Source organism: Pseudopodoces humilis, chromosome 2 (genome assembly GCF_049639895.1).
Source record: "Pseudopodoces humilis isolate 2021_Gansu_Grassland_sample_001 chromosome 2, ASM4963989v1, whole genome shotgun sequence".
Classification (NCBI taxonomy): Eukaryota; Metazoa; Chordata; class Aves; order Passeriformes; family Paridae; genus Pseudopodoces; species Pseudopodoces humilis.
In genome coordinates this window covers 98,827,604-98,851,270 of record NC_142201.1, presented here as the reverse complement: position 1 = coordinate 98,851,270, position 23,667 = coordinate 98,827,604, and the positions used below count along the sequence as shown (strand labels likewise).

At 39.4% G+C, this 23,667-nt stretch overlaps 1 protein-coding gene across 1 annotated transcript; it reads left to right on the top strand.

Annotated features, from left to right (window-relative positions):
- The first annotated feature begins 375 nt into the window (after positions 1-375).
- Positions 376-23,056, top strand: PAXBP1 (PAX3 and PAX7 binding protein 1). Its single transcript, XM_005523996.3, has 18 exons — positions 376-882; positions 1,655-1,783; positions 3,365-3,541; positions 4,623-4,844; positions 5,404-5,507; positions 5,874-6,094; positions 7,024-7,213; positions 11,226-11,349; positions 13,262-13,361; positions 13,814-13,929; positions 16,314-16,513; positions 17,890-18,034; positions 18,186-18,307; positions 18,928-19,004; positions 19,269-19,335; positions 20,853-20,999; positions 21,434-21,588; positions 22,770-23,056. Exons 1-18 carry the CDS (start codon positions 423-425, stop codon positions 22,885-22,887), a joined length of 2,874 nt encoding a protein of 957 aa, XP_005524053.2. The 5' UTR covers positions 376-422; the 3' UTR covers positions 22,888-23,056.
- Positions 23,057-23,667: the final 611 nt, after the last annotated feature.

Here is a 23,667-nt window from a genome sequence, read left to right as displayed (position 1 = left end):
TGGTGTAATAAAACAAACTTTGTAAAATAAACTCGTCTCATACGATGAATCTTTTCTTTAATATAACTCACTTCATATTTACATTACCCGGCCCTCCTCTTCCTTCCTCCCTCCCTCCCTCCCCTTTCCCCCTTCCCGCCCCTTTCCCCCTTCCCGCCCGGATCGCGCTGCTCTCCCGACGCAAGATGGCGGCGGCCGTGAGGGGGTAGCGGGGGCGGGCCGGGCCGCTCGAGCCCGCTCCGCGCGCTCCCCGGCGCGCAGGCGCAGTGCCGCGTCCTCCGCCCGTCGGTAGTGGAGCCGGCGGCAGGGGGCGCTGCGGGCGGCGGTGCCATGCTCGCGGGGCCGGGCCTGGGCCGCGGCGCGGGGCGGCTGGAGCGGGCGGCACCGGGGCCTGGCGGGGCGGCCGGTCGGTGCCCGGCGGGATGTTCCGCAAGGCGCGGAGGGTGAATGTGCGGAAGCGGAATGACTCGGAGGAGGAGGATGAGGAGCGCGACGAGGAGCCGCCTCAGGAGCCGGCGCCGGCTGTCGGGGCGGCGGGGGAAGGCCCCAGCGAGCCCGCCATGCCGCTGGCGTCGGGTGCCGGGCTTCTGCCGCTGCCCGCCGGCTGCGTGCCCCTCTCCCTGCCCGGCAGCCCCGCGGCCTTCGCCTGTGCAGCGAGCTACGGCGCGGCTCTCGGCTTGGGGCTGGGCTTGATGGGAAGCGACCGAGCAGGCCTGGGGGTTCTGCCGGCGCCCGCTGTCCTGCGCCCTCCTCCGCCGCCGCCGCAGCCCCAGCAGGGCAATGGGCTGCCGGCGGCCGGGCGCCCCAAGGAGAAGAAGCGTTCGCGGGAGAACAAAGAGGTGCCGAGGGCCAGCCTGCTTAGCTTCCAGGACGAGGAGGAGGGTGAGGCGGGTCGTTGCCTGGCTTTTGGGTAGCTTCTTGCGGGAGTGGAAGGGACCTGGAGTTGCTCAGCCTGCACTGGGCCTCCCCCGGCCCTCCAAGAGAGTTGGGATCAATATTTATTTCTTAAGGCGGTTCCCCCGTATGGCGTGCGGTGATGTGGGATCACGTAAGAGGGGGCGAGCCCTGGGGGCACGGTACGGGCGGCCAGGGATGCCCGCGCCTTCCCCGGCCCGACCTGGCTCCTGCGGAGCCATCATGCTCCCAGCGGGCTTAGTTGTGATGTAGGGGTTCAAACTGCCTCTGCTTCTGTGTCGCTGGTGCATCACCTGTGCTGCGTTCACTGCCCCTGGGTAGCCCGCAGGTTTGTGCGGGAGTAGGTGCAGCCCGTAGTCTCCCCCTGGAGCCAGCAGCACTGGCTGAGGAGCATGTGTCCTGTGGCTTTGTGTCGAGTTTGTTTTAGTCTGATGTGGCTGGTGTTCATGGGTCCCCTCGGACTCACTGCCTGTTGTCCGAACAATTCGTATAGTTTTGAGTCGTCTTGGAAGGAATTCTCTTGAAATCACTGAAACTTTTTTTCTCAGACTCGTGATTTGAAATCTTGATGGAAATACTGAAAGCGTAGAATAAGACTTTGACTATAGACTCTGAAAAAACCCTACAATGTTTGTTAATGGCAATTTGTGAAGTTCCAGGTACAAAATTAAGAGATTTAGCTAGTAAGTATGCTTGAGAGATCTAATGAATGTAATGTTATCCAATTTCTCTTTTAAAGAAACTGAAGAAGTTTTCAAAGTGAAGAAATCAAGTTACAGCAAAAAGATTGTAAAACAGTTGAAGAAAGAATACAAAGAAGATCTTGAAAAATCAAAAGTTAGAACAGAGGTCAATTCTCCAACAGATGGTAACTGCAAAACTAATAGTAACTTTTGTAGTGGAAGAGCTTAAGTACTGTAATTTAATTTCTTGTTTTCAAGATGGATCGTTAGTCTTCTAGAGGATTTCACATTTAGAGCTGAAGTAAAGCACAGATGAAATGTGTTACATGAGCCTTAGGAATGCTGTTCTGCAGTTGGTAGAGAGTTCTTTGATTCTCATGTAGAAATTAACATAGAAGGATGGAACTTCTCAGCTCTGTTATATGGTTGTCAAATAGACATCAATATTCTGAACTGCAGCTGTGTTTATGACAGATGAGTTACTTATTGAATTAGGAAGGAATTACATTAGTTTGAAAATGTTTCTGGTGCTTGTCTGACAGAATGTGCCCTTGTAATGCATTTTCTTTGAAGAGGAAGATTGTTGGGGTGAGCAGAGAGGTGGTCTTTGTTATTAATTGTTCAAGAGCTGCTTGTTTCAGGACTTGAACCTTTGAATAGATAACAGACCGAAAGTGTTGGAGCAAAAGGATCTGTTAACAATGTACAGTCCTTGAGAGCTTGAAGTAGAGCCTGGGACCTCAGTTTCATTGTACTGTTGGGTTTTGGGAAGCTTATTGGTAAAGTGTAGTGGTTGCTTTTCCACTTAAGTTTTGACTTGGATTATATAATACTACTAGCTCGAGCTGGGAGGCTTGTGATCTAAAGATTGCAATGATCTAGAGAAGCACATGGGGGTTGAACATGGTCCCATGCAGGAAATATTTTAAAATTTTTAAATTTAATTAAATTATTTTTAAAGGTTTTGCCTGCATTTAGAAAACCCACAGATTCTTATTAGAATCCTTTAAATTGCCTATGCAGTGACGTGGGGCATGAGCAAAATCAGAAATTATAATTTCTGTGGCTAATGTTTAGTTCATCTGTGAAAACCTGGATTCTTGCTTCTGTCACAAAGACCCTTAAAACATTGCATTTTGCACATGGCTGTGTGGGCAGTGTTTGTTTCATTACTGTTTGTTTTGCTCTCCCTAATTCGTGTGGCTATAGTTCAAAGACTTCAAGGCTGCTACTGAGGGAGAAGCCTGGATTCTCTAAACAAGTGCTTGAGTCTGAAACGTCAGATATGTGCAGCTTGGATTGAGTAGCTGGGTTTAACATGCATTTTTTTACATATTATTTGTACTTGCTGCCTGTATCTATATTACCCACCTAATATAGGTTGTAGCCTGAGAGGAAGATGAAGGGTTCTTTTGAAATCAGCTGGTTCTTGTGGAAAGATTTGGTGTAACACAGGCAGTGCTTTCTCAATGCATATATAAGAGACTTTGGCAGGGTTGCACAAAGTTGAGTTCGCCCACTTTCTTAATATTTAACAATATGGAGAATGTTTAGTAGTTGCTGGGGCCTGCCTTGTCACATTTTGTTTTGAGAGTATGTCAGTGGTTTAATCACAATTAAGAAAGTGTATTTTTCTAGATCTCAAACAGTAAAATTATTATTTAACGTTTTCATTTGATTCTCACTTTTGATTATTATATCTTAAAAAGATACTTCTGAGTGATCTTTATAAAAGGAGTAAAACATAGACTTTGCTGTCTTATCAGTTGAAGCACCACTAGAAAAGACAGGACAGAATAAGGATATAGGCCAAGAAGATGGGACTGCAAACAGTGAGCATGGTGAGGAAGAAATGGAAGTTGAAAGTGAGAAGGAAGAAGAAAAACCAAAAGCAGGTGGTGCTTTTTCAAGTGCTCTGTCATCACTGAATGTTCTCCGTCCAGGTTGGTTTTTGTATTATGTTTGATAAGTTACCAAGTGATTTAGCCAATGTTTACAGCAGACTAATGTGTGAGAGAGATTAGGAAATAGTTTCCAACAGTTTAGCATCTGAGAATAACAGAAACTGCTATTTTTTAAAGGTGTTCAGTTTTACAAGCCTTATGAGAGAATATGTTTTGCTACAGAATGCTTCATCCTGATGTCAGAAGCAGGAATTTGTCTCTCAAATAGATGACAGACTGAAAGAAAATCTAGATTTGGAATAGGTGACTTCACATGAGATTTAACTGCTTTCAGTTAAAATCTCTTCTTTAGTTCATATGTTTCAGTTATGGGTCTGCAAGGTGTCTGAAATATTCTCCTATCCTGTTTTGTATACTGAGATTCTAGTCAGGCCCTGAGGTCAGAGAAATCACTCTAGGAAAATATTTTTGAAACTAGTTTGCTAATTATGGTAGTCTGTTCCCCAAATACCAGATGGGTGTCCTGGGTCCACACATTGATTGATAAGACTTTTGTAAGTTGCATTAAGTTTTGTGCTGCAGATTTTAGAGTTTTCAATTAGGTCTGGTACTTTTCATATTTCCCCTTGATTGTACAATCTTCTGTATATTAACTGTGTCTGATTTGGAGTCCTCTTAATCTCTGACCGATGACTGACTGTTGAAACTGTTGATGCTTTTTATTCCCCCAAAATAAGAAGAGCTGGGAGCAGTATTGGGATGGGAAGTGACACCTCATTTTCTATCTCCCTTTGCAATAGTCAGCTCCTGTAAAGGGCTTCCTCTTCTTTAGGAATATTTCTCATAGGAGCATCAGGCTTATGCTCTTATGACATGAGCTGCTGGAAGCAGAGCCAGACTTCCTGTGACGATCCCTACTTTGAGGGTTTCTGGTCAGAAAGTTGACATGTTTAGCATCTAAGTTGCTTGCAAATATTTTCTGTGAGTATGGATTTGTTTCCCCTCACATTTTTTTCTGTGTGCAGAGGTGATTTGGTGCAGTGACAGAGATGAGCAATAAGAAATTGTAACACCTGTTTTGTTAAAGTGGTTGTTTAACAGTGCACGCATCTGTCTTTAGGAGAAATTCCAGATGCTGCTTTTATTCATGCCGCTAGGAAAAAGCGTCAAATGGCTCGTGAACTTGGAGACTTTACCCCCATTGACAGTGAACCAGGTAAAAGCCGCCTTGTTCGAGAAGATGAAAATGATGCCAGTGATGATGAAGATGATGACGAGAAGAGGAGGATAGTTTTTACAGTGAAGGAAAAATCCCAGAGGCAAAAGATTGCTGAGGAAATAGGTAAACCCTTTTTTGGAAGGTCTGCTGATAAATATTCACACTGTTTTCACTGCGAGTGCTCCTATTCAGCATTTTAAACAGCATGTTTTTCAAACAATCTGGAGTTGCATAACATTTCTGAGGAAAAGTACTACATAATGGAATATGTTTGTAAAATCCTGAGCACAAAACTGTGTTCCTGTGCACACTGCTGACTGTGATAGAAACTTAAACTAAGGATCAGTTCTTGTTTTTCCTGTACTCTGTTTTTAGGAAGTATATAGTTGTGAAAAAAAAGGTTTGATACAGAATTCTTCTTGCTGTCAAGCAGGTAAAATATCCTTTTGGAAAAGGAGTTAGACGTTAGAGGATTTTACCAGCAGTGAATTGCAAATTTTCCCATTAGATCTTTCAAGTGGAACCCCTGTGCTAATAATTCACAGGCCAGTGTCCTTAATTCCTCATGAAAAGGAAAGGAAGATACTGTGAGATTTTCTCACTGAGGCATGGTTTCATGTTTTTGAATTCGTGACCCTTACAATCATGAATACATTATCTTCTTTTTTGTACTTGTATGAAGGTATTGAAGGAAGCGATGATGAAGCACTAGTGGCAGGGGAGCAAGATGAAGAGCTCAGTAGATGGGAGCAAGAGCAGATACGAAAAGGAATCAACATACCCCAGGCATGTATATAATTGTGCACTCCTTTTTGATTTGTTTCTGCAAGTATTGTCTAAATCCTTTACAAACTTGATTTGTTTACAGGAGGCTGTTTCATTTGAGAAATTAAGTCTGTAAATTCTGGTGCTCTTTAAAGAGAAATAGTATAAGTATTTAGAATGGTATTGATACTAAGAATTTGTCCATTTACCTTCTCGTGGGCATTTGTTTCTTCTACCTTAGATATTGGATGCTTAAATCCCCTTGATAATTACATTTTGTAACCGTATCTGCTTACATTTTTCACTTTGATTTCAGAGGTGTAAAAAAGTAAATTTCCCCTTTCTTTAAAGCCTAATATACTAAAATTGCATTTCCTCTGCCACTAGGTTCAACCAAGTCAGCCTGCAGAAGTGAATAATGTGTACTACCAGAACACTTACCAGACACTGTCTTACAGTTCATCATACGGCATTCCATACACCTATGCTGCGTATGGATCATCAGAAAACAAGTCTCAAAAAACAGATAATACAGTTCCTTTCAAAACTCCCAGTAATGAGATGACTCCTGTTACTATTGATTTGGTAAAGAAACAGCTTAAAGACAGGTAGGACAGACCATCTTTTTAGACTTAAAGACCTGTACCCTAGGTTTCTGTTCCTCAGGTGTCTTTTAGTCTCGGTGAGCAAACACAGAGTTTCATCGCTGGAAAAGTACTGACTGGCACATCCATTAAAAAAAAAAAAAATGGCAAAAAAGCTCAAAGTGAAGATGACATTGACACTTTGTTCGAGTCTCCTTGGATTGCTTCTCTGAAGTGAAACTTTAAATATGAGGCCATTGATCTTGTTGAAGAGAGGTCTGAGTTGCATCTTCTGGACACTGCACAGTCTTATAGTGAAGAAATGAAAGGCCAGTGAGGTGTTTAGCTTATCAAGCTGCATTCCTTTAAACTGTGAATCAGATATTTCCCCTTCAGTAGATAAACAATTTAATTTTTAGTGTATACAGGGATTTTTTGGCTTAAACACTGTAATCTGCTTGTCAGGTACACAAAAGGTACGGAATGAACAACACAGTTGAAATGAGAAATCATATGTAACAAACAGCTTGTACTTCACATGTCTTTGAAATTGGTTTTTATGCCTTGTAGTGTTGCAGCCTTTGACAATGAGTCAAGTTAGTAGAGGAAAAAGAATGCTTTGTATAAGCTGTAGTTCCCATCCACCCCCAAGCTGTCGAGCCAGCTTTTCATTAGGGACAACCTCGCACTATTCTGTGTGCTATCAACTCCTGTAAAAGTTTGTAGGAGTGGCCAGTGCAGTGCACTACAGCATAGTCTAGCAGTTGAGTTCCAATCATTAGCCTTGCGGTTCATGAAGAGAGGGGAGAAGGTGACAAATCAAAGGTTGAGAATGTCTTTGCAAAATTTCCCGTGTATTGGCTCAGTACTTGCACTGTACTGTCTGTTTGATGTCTCAGTGGTCTGAAATAGACTTTTGGATGTAAATTTACTATTTATCCATTGCCCTTCAGGTTGGACTCTATGAAAGAAATTCACAAAGCTAATCGGCAGCAATATGAGAAACACCAGCAAAGCCAAGAGGACTCTACCAAGGCAATTGAAAGATTAGAAGGGTCTTCTGGGGGTATTGGTGAACGGTATAAGTTTTTGCAAGAAATGCGAGGGTATGTCCAAGACTTGCTTGAGTGTTTCAGTGAAAAGGTAAGGATGCAAAAACATTAATCTCTTTAAAAAAAAAAAAAAAAAAGGTCTCTTATTACATGCCAAACACCACTTCTCCCTCTGATTTTGAAAAAAAGTCCTTTGAGAGCATATTCTTCAAAAGGTTTGGTTATTTGAGGATTGAAAAGAACTTTTTACCATGCTAAGCTGATTATCAGAAGTCTCTCTTCCCAGCTCACTGACTTTAGATTGTCTAAAAACTTGCACATTTTATGTCTTCAGGATTTTGGTAGATACTCTGGCATTTCAACTTTACTCAGATACTCCTTTTACTTGTGTTGGATATCAGGTTAGCAAAAGTGAGGACTGAATTATGACATTGCTACTTTCTGGAATGCTTGGGGTACACAATAGCTGAGACTTGTATTTTCTTTCTTATTATAAACTTCCTCCTGCAGATGTTTCTTGGTATTGCCCTGGAGTCTGAAGGAGAGAAGTTTTAAAACTAGCATAGCTGTTCAAAGACACCCAGACTTAAAAATATATTTCTTTCATGTAGTGTAATATTTTCATGCATCTCTAAGTCAAAGACTTAGTATTTTTTCTTTTATTATGCACTGTGCTTTGATTACTTACTTTGTTGTAAATATAGTAGAAACTGATGAATATATATATATATATATTAATTAGGCACACACAGAAGCTGTAGAATTCAGTTAGCAGTATATTGGCTATTTCTTCCTTGTCTTCTGACTTAAATACAGTAGTAGTATATTAATTTCTCAGTATCTTGTCAGAATAACTGAGTAGTTTTAAGCTACTGCTTGCCTAGCCCATTAGCTTTGGGAGAGGAATGGAAAAGCACTTTGGGTGCTAGACATTAATTGTCCATTATTAGTGGAATCGGGAGAGTCCAGTCCAGTCTTTGTCCTGTAAAAGTGAACATAACTATGTCATGAACAAACTCAGGAAGTGTGGGACAGTTAATTTGCCCAGCTGATTGATTAGTGTAACTGACTAGTTGCAACTGATTGTTCACTTAGGAAGCCATATTCCTGAGTCAGTATTAGCATTAGCTCTTGAAGATTATTTAATAAAGGTACTTTTCTAAGCAGCTTTGGCAGTGCTGGTTACCCAGATGGCTGAATTCCTACTAAAGATAGGTTTTTACATTATTACTCTGAAATAAATTTTTATTTCTGAAGTCTCTATTCAGTGTTTCTAAAGACCTTTTGTTAAAGACCTTTCTAAAGACCTTTCATTAAATTACTTTTGTGATAACTATAAACCATGCATGGAGGTTCTCCTTGTTAGCATAAGTGCTCTTGTTCAAATATTCTTAAAATGTGGCTTTTATCATCTCAGGCTTCTTAGGGGCATTCACAGGGTTTTGCTGGTTTCAGGTGGAGGCTGCTGCTGTACTTGTATGTAAAGCGAGTTGCAAAAGCAGCAGGTGGTGCAGTCTAACAGGAGCATTTAATTTATTTTTATATTGTTTGTCCAGATAATGTGGTTTGGAATTCAGTGCTTTCAGCATGACAAAAGTACCATCAGATTCAGAACCAGTAACCCACAAGACATTGAAAAGTTTTCTAAAAAGAAGGTGTTGGAAGGCGACGAAATCAAGTAATAAAATCAGTATCAGTTTTTATTTAAATGAAATGCAGGAGGACAGTAAATTGTTCTTATCTTTTGAGTGTAGATAAATTATAAATTACCTTCAGCTTTTTTGTAGAACCTGTGGCCCTGACTGTTTCTATTTAAAGTGTTATTATTATTATTATTATTATTTATAATGTATGTAGTTATTATAATACACATGAGGATATGTGTACATGTATGTGTAATAATACCATATGTGTCTATACATACATATACGAAAACATATCTTTAAATATGAATGTTAGGGTCACTTTGCTCATTCTTAAGGCTCAGCAGAGAGTATGACAAGATTACACAGATTTTAGAAACAAGCACTAGAAAGGTCAAATCCTGTGTAATACCCTTTTTTCCCCCATAAATAAGACAACCAGTAGAGTGGAAGATAGCTGCATGACTTCCTTCAGAAGTAATTACTGTCAAAGTTATGCTTTCTGAGAAGGCTGGTGAGTTGCAATGACACTTCTGCATTTTGAATGTAGGAACATACAGTGGATACAGAAAGATTGAATTGTTCTGGGCATACCTTTGAAAGAATAAGTAGATGAGTTGTTACTTTACCTGCAAAAGTGAATTACCAAAACATGCTCTGTGTGTCAGGATTTTTCTTGTGATCTAAATGTTTGGAGACCTTTCTGCTTTTCCTCTTCCACTGTATACAGGGAAAGTGAACAAAAAAATCCCCTTGTAAACACTGAATTCAAGGTACTGACTAAATAAAACAGGGAATGAGGACTGTAACTTTATAGTAGTCAGTGAAATTATGAGCCACTCATTAACCACAGTATTGATTAAAGAAGAATAAGGCCTGCTAAGTCTCTTGTATTCTAAATGGGAAATATTTTGACTGGATTCATATATCTGAATACATTACTAGGGTTCTTTTTTAATCCTGAGAAAATTACAGAAAAAAACACTAGAGATGCTTTGAAAAATTTTCATTTAACTTTTCAATCTTAGAATTTCCTCTTCATGCTTAAGAGAAGAAACTGTATTTTCTATGGTAAACTGCAGTAAAACTATTCTTTTTAAACTATTATTTCTGTTTTGAAAACGGTCTTAAATTCTGAATATAAACTTCCAGCACTTGGAAGTTTATTCCCTCCTTGTCTTTCTTTCTACTCTTTTCTCCAAAAGAAAGTTGCATGTGTTTTGAGGTGGTGCAGAGCTGCTTTCATTTTAATCCCTGGAGCCCAGTTTATCCCACAAAGCTAATTTCCTTTTCTTCTCTGGTGTGTGTGTCAGTCTCAGCGAGCTGAAATGGCCCTGTAACTATAAACTCAGAATTTTACATTTTACTGAAGGAGGTTCTTTAATGGCTGCTGAGTCACATTCTAAAATACATTAGGAAACAATTTCTGATTTTTATATTTTGTTTTGAAAAAAAAAACCATAATCCTGGATGGTAGGCAGCAATGAAATATAAAAGACTGGAAGACTGTGGAGTAAGCATACGTCTCAGAGGTAAGGAGGACATGGCTTAAGTGTTCATACCAAAAGGACTTGCCTTTCCACATTAAGAGATTGTGAAAACTTCTGGTTTCCATTTGAATATTTATAATGACCTAATTTTAACTTGTCCCAGGAAATGAAAAAAAAAATTAAAAAAAATGAGCAGTGAGCCTGCTATACAATGTCAGGAAATTCCTGGCTGTCATAATATCTATTTTTGTTAGAGATGCTACTGAAATAGTTCATTAAAGAAAAAAAAAAGTGATAGCTCTGACCTGATCTACCTGATTAATTCAAGGTTATACTTAATGCGTAACTTGTGCAAATTGTACTACTTTAATTTTAGTGATAAGCTAGAGGAGTATTTGACTTACTTGAATTACCTGTTGGCATTACACCCTTATGCAGGGTTTGATTTCATTTCAGTAATATTTCAGCATATGCTGTGAAGAGTTAGAGCAAAACAGTAGCTGCTGGCTTCAGTAGGTTAGATTGATGGGTAGTTTTTTCACTGTGTACAGTCAGCTTGTTTTCTCACCGGAGTATAGAATACTACATTCTTGTTTAAAGGTAGATGGGAAACAGTCGACGTCTGAGAATTGCAGACCTTTATGCAACACATTACACACTTGCTAGGGAACGCAACAGTACTGGAAAGAATATTGCACTCTCTAAATAGGATGTCTGTCTGTGTAGAGTCATCCAATCCATGGAAGTTGCTTTCAGAATGCTCTTGTTCTGATTGAAAGCTGCCAATGTTAAATATATGTATTTTTCACACCTTGAACTATTTCCTGGTGCAAATGATACAAACAAGTAAAAGCCAGGACTTTGTGCTGCTGGGAGCACAGTGACAGCATTTTGCTCCGGAATAGACTGGGACCCCAGAAGCTGAGCAGCTCAGGATCCGGGTATTACGTGGTGTGTTGTATTTTTACAGGTGCCTCTGATTAACGAACTTGAATCTGCAATGCACCAGCTGTACAAACAGCGAGCTTCCCGCCTTGTCCAAAGACGACAAGATGATATTAAAGATGAATCTTCGGAGTTTTCAAGCCATTCAAGTCAGTCCATCTTGAAGGTTTTTATTATTCATTAAACAACCTTGTTTACATAGTATGACTTAATTGAAATGTAAATGTTTAATGTATGACTGTCTTATTAAAGTTTATTCTTACTCTTGATATTAGTAGAAGCAAGTTTAGATGAAAGTTCTCTGTTTTGTTTTAAACTCTAAACCACTGTAACTCTGACTTAATCTCTCGTTTCTGTTTCTCTTAACTAAATTTTCTCCTTCCTAGCACTAAAAATATATGCATGGTGGCTGTGGGAGTAGTGGTAGTATGTGACTCCCCATTTTCTTCTTATATCAGGACTTTTAAAAAATTTATTTTAACCTTCCTGAATCTATAAATGTTCTTTAACATGTACAGTTAACTGTATAAAGCCACAAAGCACTGGGCTGGACTTCTGTCTGATGTTCTGTTTTGTAGCCAGTATAAGTATTTGATTTCAGATACTTAACTGGTAAATTAAAGAACTGGAAGACTAATCAGACTAATACAGTAACCCTCTATGAAATACAGCTTAAGAATACCTAGTTAAAATTCCTGCTTACTGTGAGTTTGTGGATGGGGAATTCTCACTGAGGGGGTGTCTTATGGTGATTACTCTTCAGTATCTAAAACTACAAAAGCATAAATGTTAACTTGGATGGAAGTCAATGTTTCTTGGAGGAGGTTTTATTCAGCCTATTAAATCAATGGATGAAATATCCTATTAATAGGAGTCCTCTTTATGTTTTATACTTTCCCATTTTTAAAAATGGCTTTCTGTCCTGTTGCTGATGTAAAATTCTATAATCAATGCCATTTCCCTGTTCTGCCACAGTTTTCAGATGAAATCTTGTTAATACCATTAGCTGGAACTCACTGAAGATGATGAAGTGTTAGGGTGTCAGAGTTGGTTGTTCCTTTATAGAGTGGTTAGCATACATGTTCTTTCTAGAACTGTTATTTGGAGTTCCAGGCATCAGATGGCCTTGCAGTTTTATCATGAAAATGCTGCTGTGAGAACTAGAAACCTATTTCCTAAAAGCTTAGAATGGATTCTTTTATAATGAAATTTAATGATAGGATGGGAATAGTTCTTATTGCTGAGGTTGGGTTTTATAGAGATTTTATTTAGTATCTAGAAGTTTAGATAAGGCTCTTAGGAGTTCAGGTATTGAATTGGAATGCTGGCATAGATCGGCATTAATACTTTAAATGATGAATTTGTAAAGACATTTTGTCAGAACATGTAAATTTATTCCTGAAGTTTGGATAGGCTGTTGTTTACTTGTTAATGTTTAAACTTTAATGGTGGACTTGAGCAGTGGCTGCTGTTCTAGCTGTGTTTTTTTCTATAGCCAGGAGCATAGATAAGCGGAGCTTGAAAAGAGGAGGGAAGATGGTTTATCTTTTTGTAGATTTTGATGTGTTTCAAACTTTAGGCAATCTAAGGCAAAAAAACTTAGAAACACTGTGACTAGAGCTCTGAAATAATGTATATTCCCCAGTCACTCTTGTCTGCTTTTTTTTGCTAGTTTTCTTCTCAAAAATTATGTGGTAAATGTGTTTATCTAAGGAGCACTTTTTTCTTGGACACTTCATTTCAGCTATTTCTGTTAAAACTGTTGACTTTTTTGTAGTTCAGCACTGTTGTGAGAGAAATAAGAGCGAAGTGCAGTGACTATTTCACATTTAAGTGGAAATTTTTCTAAACTCCACTGCTTTCTGTTATAATCCCTATACATCGTGAATTCAGGCTTCTGGGGGGCATTGTTGGGTTTTTTTTTTCTTTTTTTATACTTCAACTTTCTATTTCAAATTGCATTTAGTTTAAAAGTGGGTAAAAGGCTCTTATGAAACTGCCTACAGCACATTTATAGAATCATAAATAAACATTTTAATTTTCATCAATGTAATTTTACAGATAAAGCTCTGATGGCACCAAATCTTGATTCTTTTGGGCGAGACAGAGTGATCTATCAAGAACAAGTCAAGCGTCGAACTGCAGAAAGAGAGGCTAGAAGGTAGAGAATGAGATTTCTTTTCTCCTTTAGGAGTCTTTGTCTGCTTGCAAGGTACAGCTGTCCTCTGTGACATGAGTGGCAATGTTTGCTTCTTCCTTGCAAAGGGAAGGAAACACTTCAGCTGGTATGCTGGGCAGGGATATTCTTACACATCCCAGACTACCATGCAAGTGTACAAAACATTCCATGATACTGATTGAAAATCACTAAAAGAAAGCAAAGTAAATACATTCCACAGCTATATGGTCTCTGCTGGTTTTCTTTCTTTTCATTGTTTGAGGCAGCAGCATAATGGAATGCTTGAGGTGGTGACATAATAAAAGTTTTTTTTAGCTTGACTTTCCTAGAACTAAAAGGACAAGCCTAAGTGGGTGTATTCATTGTACAGGTGGGGAAAACAGCTCGTTTCTCTTTCTTTACTGTAGCTGGTTTATACTGCTCCTCCTTTCCAGAGCTCGCCGTAGACAAGCAAGAGAGCAAACTGGGAAGATGGCAGATCACCTTGAAGGCCTTTCCAGTGATGACGAAGAAACTTCAACAGATATCACAAACTTCAACTTGGAGCGAGGTTAGAAAAGCTACCCAGGCTTTATCACAGAATCATAGCATGGTCTGGGTTGGAAGGGAGCTTAAAGCCCACCCAGTCCCAACCCCCTGCCATGGGCAGGAACACTTTCCACTAGACCAGGTTGCTCCAAGCCCCATCCAACCTGGCCTTGAGCACTTCCAGGCATGGGGCAGTCACAGTTTCTCTGAGCAACCTGTGCCAGGGCCTCATCATCCTCACAGGGGAGAGTTTCTTCCCAGTATCCCATCTAACCTTGCCTTCTGTCAGTGGGAAGCCTTCCCCCTTGTCCTGGTACTTCAGGCCCTTGTAAATAGTCCCTCTCCACCCTGCAGACTGCCTTCAGGTACTCTAAGGCCACAATTAAGTTACCTTGAAACTTCTCCAGGTTGAACAATCCCAGTTGTCTTATGTAACAAAGTACCAAATATTTGACAGGAAAAATAATTTATCCAAATGCAGCCCTATTTATATACTTCACCATATTTTGGAAGGAGTTTGGGAACTTTGATTCCTGGATCATCAGTGTGATGAGAATAGCCTCTATCACCATCTGACTGGATAGCCCATCCTTAGTGAGATTCTATTTATTTAATTCAAACTTGCTTTTGCTGGCAAGCAGTAAGGTTTTAGACCATCAGTAAGTCTTCCTTCCAATTTGTAAAATAATTTATCATTCTTGAAATATGTGTTTATCTTACTTGTGAAATTTTGAAAACCTCAGTGCTTTAAAAATCTTTTTTTGGTTCATGACAAGTATGTAGTGGAGTTGTGAATAAGCTTCTAGAAATGCAGTGACAAAAGTTTTGTAGAGTCTTGTTGCAGCCTAGCAAAGTTTGCAAATGATAGGAAACAATGTTGAATGCAAACACTGCAGAAAAATCTGGTGGTACAATTAGTGTTAGCTCTGATTAAAAGAGAATCAGGTTAGAAGTGAGGAGGAGGAGAGCAGTAAGGATCGTATACATAGAATTGCTTGTGTTGCATTTGAGGAGGGATTGATTTGTTTTGGTCTCTTCAAGTAGGAGAACAGTATTGACTTTTCACAGTATGAGAGCTAGGGACCATGAAATTAAGTGATAGGATAGGTTTAAAATAAAGAGGTTATTTCCCACAGAGAAGGCAATAAATGGCAAAGTCATTGCTGTAGGTGATTGTGGAGACTCAAAGTATGAACGTATTAGAAAAGCAATTAGATTACCTGTCTAGCTGCTAGGGCCTTTGGAAGTGCAGTTTGCACACCTTTAGTCACTGGCTGATTTACTGCAATTTTATGGTTACACTGATTTTCTGCATACAGGGAGGGGTCTTGGATAAACAGAAGAAGTGGTCAGGGTTGTTTGGTGCTATAATAAACTTAGCTAAATTAAATTATCTAGATTCAATGGGGCTGAATTGCACTTGGTAGCTTGGCAGTTTATGTGTGCAAAAGAATTTTGTAGAAATTTTTCCAGTTTCTGAATAGGCATAGTGTTTGTAAAGCTTTTTTGCTATTGTTTGTAGCTGTGATGTTAGTTCAGAAACAGCAGTGGAACAGAGGAGTGCACTTTGCACCTACTGACTTTATATGTAGTGGTTTTTCTTAAGCCCAATATTAAAAGTGTGGTTATATGACATAATCTCCTGTTCCCTCGGCCCTGTCTCTGCCTGCTGTGTGTACTAGTTGTGCTTGTTGTGTAAGGGTTACTACTGTAACCAAACATTTACAACTGCAGCTGTGGCAAATACAACTGATTAGAATGAAACTAACCCTGAGAAGTAGAAAAGATGAAGGGAAAATAATATATAGAGGAAAAGGTCTGGACTGCATAGAATACTGGTACTGCAAATAAAAAAGTAAAAATAGAAAAGAAGGTGCTAGAGGATTGTAATCACGGCGCAGTGCCAGCAGGCATGTTCTGCACAGCATTTTAGCATGGTCTCTGCCAGGACCCACCCTGTCTGAAGTGCCAGTTCAGTTGGCTTATCTGAGATGACCTCCTATATTTGCACTTAGACTATCAAAGATGTAGAATAATCAGAGTTGGGAGGGGGCTGGAGATCAGCTGGTTAAAACTCCCATGCAAAGCAAGGCCAGCTTTGAAGTTAGATCCACTCTGAATGCAGCCCAGTAGGTCACCAATCCTAATTATGTCTGGTAACTTAAAATCCTTCCATGAAATATATAAAGTAAGACCTGCCATAAAACAGTCTATTTGAGAGTACTCACGTGCTCCTGTTTTTATAGCTTTGTGTGTTTGAGGTAGGAGTAACAGATCATCTAAAGATGATGGAGGTTTTTTTTTGGTTTTGTTTATGGGCTTATGCCAGTGAGCATCAAAGATGTCTTGAAAGAGGCATTACAAGGAATAGGTGATTAACTTTTTGTTTCTTTTCTCCCTTGCTAGATCGTATATTGAAAGAATCCAGCAAAGTTTTCGAAGATGTTTTGGAAAGCTTTTACTCGATTGATTGCATTAAGTCACAGTTTGAAGCTTGGCGCTCCAAGTACTTTGCTTCTTATAAGGATGCTTATATTGGCCTCTGTTTACCAAAGTTGTTTAACCCTTTAATCAGACTTCAGCTGCTTACCTGGACTCCTTTGGAGGTAAGCTTCTCTGCAAGCAGTTTCTATGTTAGCTGCTACATGGTGGTTCTTTGACACTTCAGCAGAGCAAAATAAATTGCACCTTTGATGTGTGTTCTAGGGATGAAATTTCAAATGGGTACCTGTCTTGAGGCAAAGTTTTTCTGGGGAGTGTCTGGACTAGTTGATCCTTCATGTTCCCAGCAGACTGGAGTTCATTTTGGCATGTTGCCAGTTCCTTCTCAGGAAGTGGCCAACCAAAAGACCTGCAATTGCCCATGGTAGTGGGTTGGAACTAGGTAATCATTAAGGTCCCTTCCAACCCAAACCATTGTATGGTTCTATGAAAATGCATTTAGTCTTTGAAATATGTCAGAGAAAATTCTGACTCTAGATAATGCTGTTTTATTAGAAGTGGAACTATGAAGCTTGTGGAATTACAACCTAGTGTCTCTAGGTTATGTATCTGTCTCAGCTACATCTCCATACCCTGTAGAGTTCTGGCTGGCAATTTCCAAGTCTTTTCCATAGTACTCACTGCCCAGTTATTACATAGGGAACATGGGAAAAGCAGGACAGCACTGTGGCAGCCGAGTATCGCTGGCACACATTCCTTGTCCAGCCTGCATATATATGCTTTCATGTGATGCCACCAGGACAAACAGTTCAGGTAGCTTTTGACTCCCTCTCTGTTCCTCTTTTTTTCAGAAGTGTTTCTTTTTTTCGTTAACTACCAAGAGAATATCTGCAAAAGGGGATTTTCTGCCACTTCTTCTCAAAATGCAGAGGAGGGGGAGGCATGACTCCTCTTCAGAGAAATTTGACTTCATTAATCAAACAAGGAAAAATCTAAGAAAGATGCCATCATTAAATTTAAAACATTCTTTGTGCATTCTCTCTTCTCCCATGCCATCTCTCTGAGTTTTTCAGGTTGACAAAACAAAGCTTATGTTAGTTGGAGACATGGTACAGAATGGTCAAGTCTAACTGTATTCATTGGTCTCTGTTACTGATTCTGGTAAGCATTTTGTTAAGGTAGAAAAATTACAAGGTACTCATAAAGAGAGGCTTTAAATCCAGAAGGCATAATTTTATAACGCAGCACAGTTGAGCTGTACTTCTGACTTGTACCCTAATCTGTAGGCTTTTTTTTGGCTCAGGTGTAAGTAGGAGTTAAAATCTGTGGGGCAGCAGCTGCTAAAAAAATCAATCTTGCTTCAGCCATTTTCTCTTTTCATTACATCTAGGGGCTGTGCTGGTAGAATCAATTGGTTCATTTGGCAGAGTGTTTAAAAGCTGTTTTTGTGAGTGTATCATACTTGCATACGTAATACTTTTTCTATGTGGTAACTTAAAATCTTTGTTTAGGGATCTAACCCAAATTCTTTTTTTATTAGGGCAAGTGTCGAGATTTTGAAACAATGCTGTGGTTTGAGTCATTGCTGTTTTATGGCTGTGAAGAGCAGGAGCAGGTGAAAGATGATGCTGATATTTCACTGTTGCCTACCATTGTAGAGAGAGTTGTTCTTCCTAAATTAACAGGTATAGGCTTAGAAAATGGGAGGGAAGGGGTTGTGGAGTCTGATGCTTGTTTGTGCTTTCAGATTTTTCTGCTTCATAAATAATTGCATGGATGTCTCTGTACTTGTATTTGAGTATTTGTAAAGTGGAGTAATTCTTTAATCTCTTACAGTAATTTCTGAAAATATCTGGGATCCCTTTTCTACTACACAGACGTCTAGAATGGTAGCAATTGTACAGAAACTAATAGATGGATATCCTTCAGTGGTGAATGCAGAAAACAAAAATACACAAGTAAGTTTCTTAAATATGTTGCATAAATTAAAGAATTTGAATACATTTTTAATACCTTATGTTGGGAAATACACCAAGAAAAATAATTTTTTAATTATTTGGTGCTCTGCGGCCTGTTTGTGGGGAGTAAAGTATGATGATGATAAATTAAAAGAAGAAATTCAGTGGAGCTTCTCCAAAACAGATACTAGAGATAAAAAGATACACCAGATGTTCTAAGACTTGTTGGTCTCCAGTTTTGCTGTAAGGGTTGCCTACAAATACTCAGGCTTTTCTTTTTTAGATCTTTGTAGCCTTTTCAAATGTATTGCCTACAAATTGGATTGTTTTATGTGCCTTCTGTGAATCCAGGAACTGGTATTAAAAGTTCAGGTTTTAATTGAAAAATTAAAAAAATCCAAATTTCAAAAAATTCAATTTCAAAAATATTAAATGTCAAATTTCAGCTCTGTTAATTATTACAGGCTTCTTTAAGATGGTTTATTTGTGTGGTCAAATATGTATGTATGTATGTTTACTGTTATGGTCACAAGTGTTCTTTGTTGCTTTAAAAACCAGTTTCTGAGTGTTTAACTACTAAGCAGTGCATTGGACATTAAAAAAAAAATTACCCGTTTCAGATGCTTTTGAAGGCGTTGTTGCTAAGAATGAGGAGAACACTAGATGATGATGTATTCATGCCCTTGTATCCAAAAAAGTAAGTTTACTTTCAACTACCATGTTAGACCTTTCTTAGCAAGTCACTGTGTTCTGTCCATACTTATGAGGGGTTTTTCCCAGTGTGTTTCAGTGCCTGGGTACAGGAGATCTTTTGTCATCCTCCTGGGAGCATTTAGCAAAGACAAGAAGGATGAAAGGGAATATTTATGGAAATGTACTGTGTGTTGGAAGGAAAAATCTAGCAAATTAAAGACAGAGGTTTAGTCTTGGTTGCTCATTAAAGAAATTTCTTACTTTCCAGCATCTTAGAAAACAAGAACTCTGGTCCATATTTGTTTTTCCAACGTCAGTTTTGGTCCTCTGTTAAGGTAAGTCAGTAAATACATCTGGTAGATCTTTGATTTAAGACAGCGTAGCAATAAAATCCTCATCAAATTTGTGGAAAATGGTAGATGGAAAATGCTTCAACTTAATTTGCAAAATCTCCCAACTCCGGATTCTTAGTCTTTGATAATGCACTGTGCCCTCTTCACGGTGTGTCCAGTCACTAGTGGTGTCCCCCAGGGCTCAGTTTTGGGCCCTGTCCTGTTTTATATCCCTACTGATGATCTGGATGAGGGGATCAAGTACACCCTCAGTAAATTTGTGGATGACACCAAGTTGGGCAGGAGTGTTGATCTGCTGGAGGACAGGAAGGCTCTGCAGAGAGACCTGGATTGATGGGGCCCGTGGGATGAGGGTCAGCAAGGCCAAGTGCTGGGTACGCTTTGTCCGTGGTACAGAGCTGCAGCCTGCAGGGCAGAGTGGCTGGAAAGCTGCTGGGCAGGAAAGGCCCTGAGGGTGCAGGTCAGCAGAAGCTGAAGGTGAGCCAGGTGTGCCCAGATGGGCAAGAAGGTCGGGGGCACTTGTACCAGCAGTGCTGTGTCCAGAAGGACCAGGGAGTGACTGTCCCTCTGTGCTTGGCACTGCTGAGACCACACCTCAAATGCTGTGTCCAGCTCTGGGCTCCTCAATTCAGGAAGGACATTGAGGGGCTGCAGCATGTTCAGAGATGGGAACAGAGCTGGGAATGGTCTAGAGGGTAAGTCCTAGGAGCAGCTGAGGGAGTTGGGGTTGTTTAGCCTGGAGGAGGCGGGAAGTGGGGGGGACAGGACAGGGACAGGGACACCATATCACTACCTGACAGTGGGGCAGGGCCAGGTGGAGTCTGGCTCTGCTCCCAGGCAGCCAGAGACAGGGTGAGAGGGAATGTCTTCAAGCTGTGCCAGGAGAGTTTCAGGATGGACATAAGGAAGAATTTTTTCACAGAAAGGATAATTAACCATGGAAATGGAGCCTAACGACATCCCTGGAGATGTTTACAGAGGTGGATGTGGCATTCCATATTCTGGTCAAGTTGACAAGGTGGTGTTTGGTCTAAGAGTGGACTTGATCTCAGAGGTCTTTTCCAGTCTAATTGGTTTTGTAGTCGGAAGATTGTCAAGTGGAAGGACCATTATTTCAACTGAATGTTATGGGGTCACTTGGCTTACTCAGGTTTTTTATATCCTTGTGCTTGTCAGAATAAAATATACTACTTTGGGGAATGGGGGTGCTCAAAGCTGTGGATGTCATAGTTTATTTCCAATAGAAGACTGTGAAGAAAATTAACTCCCAGATAAAACAGAAAAGTAGAGGCTGATGTTGATTGGACAACTGCTCTCCATGATCACACAGACAGAACTCTTCTCTGGAATTTTCTATTTAAATTGCAGCAGCAAGGGAGACTGTATTCCCAATAGGTTTGCAAAACATTTAAAATATTTCAAAATGTTTAATGTGTTTGATCAACTCTCTGGTTTCAGTACATTTTAGAGGAGTTATTTTCCCTGTGTTGTATTTTCAGTTATTGGGAAACTTTCTCCAGTGGTATGGAATCCTTTCAAACAAAACTCTGCAGGAGCTGTCCATAGATGGATTGCTAAATAGATACATTCTTATGGCTTTTCAAAACTCGGAATATGGAGAGGACAGCATTAAGAAAGCTCAAAGTGTAAGTAAAATCAAGCAATGTTTAAATAATGGATTTATTTACTGAAAGGAATATGGATTAAATTTGGATTTATTTAAATATGGATTTATTACTGAAAGGAATATATAGTTGAAACTTGACATTGCCTATGAAATCTTGGCTTTGATACCTCAAAAGCTGTAGTCTGTGAAAAACAGATTTTATTTTTTTTTTTTAGTACACAGACTAAAGAAAGAACCTTCTCTGGCTCATGCCTGTAGATGGATTAGGTATACTGTGGGTTTCAGTGCTTTACTGCTTGGATTTTGGTGTGGGGTTTTTTGTAGTTTTCTCATTTTTTCACTCCATTGGGCCTTGTACTGCAGTCTTACTAGGCAGATTTCACAAGTTATGTTACATAGCTTTTAAAAATTTTGTTACGTTGTGTTTAACTTCCTTTTTTCTGTTTTTCATAGGTAATTGCTTGCTTCCCTAAGCAGTGGTTCACTAATCTAACAGGAGACAAGACTATTTCCCAGCTAGAAAACTTCTGTAGATACCTTGTTCACCTGGCTGATACAATTTACAGAAACAGCATTGGTTCCTCTGATGTAGAGAAGAGAAATGCAAGGTAACTTACTTTGAGTTAAAGCAGTTGCAGTTCTTGTGATTCATTTTTCCGGTGCATGCAAACATGGGTTACTCTCTCCATCCTGCTGTCTGTCTTTGGAAACTTCATTGAATTCACATGTTAGAAATGGATATTTTTAAGGTGTCTGAAAATAGCAAGTTCTGAAAATACTGAAACGCTGATAATATATTTTGCACTACTGCCAAGTGTCCTGGATTCTTAAGGGGGTTTATAAAAAGCAGGGAGAAATACTTTTTATATGAGCAGATACTGTCAGGACAAGGGAGGGTGGCTTTAAGCCTGATGGAGGAGATACTTATGTTAGATATTGGGGACAGAATTCTTGGCTGTGAAGGTGGCCCTGGCACAGGTTGCCCAGAGAAGCTTCCTGTCCCTAGAAATGCTCAAAGGCCATGTTGGATGGAGCTCTGAGCAACCTGGCCTGCTGGAAAGTGTCCCTGTCCATAGCAGGGTGTTGGACTGAGATAAGCTTTAAGGTACCTTTCAACCCAAAGAATTCTATGATTCTGCCAAATTTTGAAGCTACCATGTTTGGAGTGTTTCACTTTGTGAGCCTGTTGCTAAGTCCTGCAGAGAGGCTTCTAAATTGCAAACAGTTCAAAAGTTCTGACTATTTACACAACCAACTAGATGAACCTGTTTTGCCTGAGATCCAAGAGTAATTTTACTTGGATCCTATGATCAGCTTAACTAAAAGTTTGTGTTAGACATATTACTGCTGGCCAAGTAACCTGACATGCTAAGGGAACAGCAACAGTGCAAGAATGAACAGTCTCCAGTGCTGGTACAGTCCTGTGTTTTAGAGTAATAGTTTGTGATTGAAGATTATTTAAGTTTTTGAGCTCTCTTTTGGTGGTGTGTTTCAAAATTTAAAAGAAAGAACTTTCTTCACCAGGTGAAGTGATGACTTGCTAAAAAATTTTATTGCAAGAGAAACATCCAATTATCCTGTTTTCATAGCAGGTTATATTTTGATTTCTGTCTTCTGCTTTTTTCCCAGCATTTAAAAATCTGTTGCCTTTACACTTACTAAGCAAATGTAATAAATCTGCAACAGGAATATGAAATATATGCATTCATAATGTAGTCTTCTGTTGGAAAATTAATCCATGTCATTGATTGTTCTGTTTCTGTATTGACCTCTTCTGCCTCTTTTTTAGGGAGCACATCAAGCAGATCATAAAGCTTCTAGCAAGTATCCGAGCCCTGGATCATGCCATTACTGTTGCAAATGATCACAATGTAAAAGAATTCAAGATTCTAATAGAAGGAAAATAGACTTTTACCACCACTCATTTTGAGCTTTAAAACCATTCCTGATGTGTAATTTATGTACATATGTAAAGTTTCTTAAACTGTAAAGTATTGATCTTTGTTTTAATACAAAGTGCATTCTTATATACAGCATCCTTAAAAATAAAATCATTGACTTCATTGAAAACAAAAATGGAATCCCAAGGTTGTCATCTTTCTAGAAACCAGATTTTCCCTCAGGTTTCTCAAAATCTTGTTCACAGAAATACTTTGTGCCCTTAATCAGTGGTCATCTACTCCTGTTAATTGTTCCATGGTTAACTGGAATGTATAGAATTCTCTGTAATACAATGTATGCATATATTTATACCACCATGTTGCTTTCACACTGGATATAGAGATGTTGTACTGTTGCAACAAGCTTTTCATTTGCTAAAAAATACTTATTTTGACAATAAAATGATCATATTATTGGTCAAAAGGGGTGGTGAAAGATTCAAGTATGTGAAAAGTCACAAGTTGAAGAGTAGGGACACATCGAAGTGGATCCTGACCTTTAAAAAGCATCTGTGCACTCCAAGTGGAGTAAGTAAAAAGTGATGTGCATTCAGAATATGGAACTCTTACAACTGTTTTTCAAAAGAAAGATCTGCATAAATGGTCAAATTTTGTTTTTTTTATACAGGCAGACACTGAGAATTTGTGATTATTGTGCATGAGATGGTGGCACTTTCTAAGCTCAAACATCTTTCATTTTGTAGGACTAATAATTTACCTATGAATTCTGGACCCTCCTTCCTTTTT

Excerpts from the sequence above, each read along its gene's own strand:
- PAXBP1 (XM_005523996.3), top strand. The coding sequence starts at position 423 with ATGTTCCGCAAGGCGCGGAGGGTGAATGTGCGGAAGCGGAATGACTCG. Across the intron at positions 7,214-11,225 it reads TTGAGTGTTTCAGTGAAAAG|GTGCCTCTGATTAACGAACT; the intron begins GTAAGGATGCAA and ends GTATTTTTACAG. Across the intron at positions 18,308-18,927 it reads CAGAAAACAAAAATACACAA|ATGCTTTTGAAGGCGTTGTT; the intron begins GTAAGTTTCTTA and ends TACCCGTTTCAG.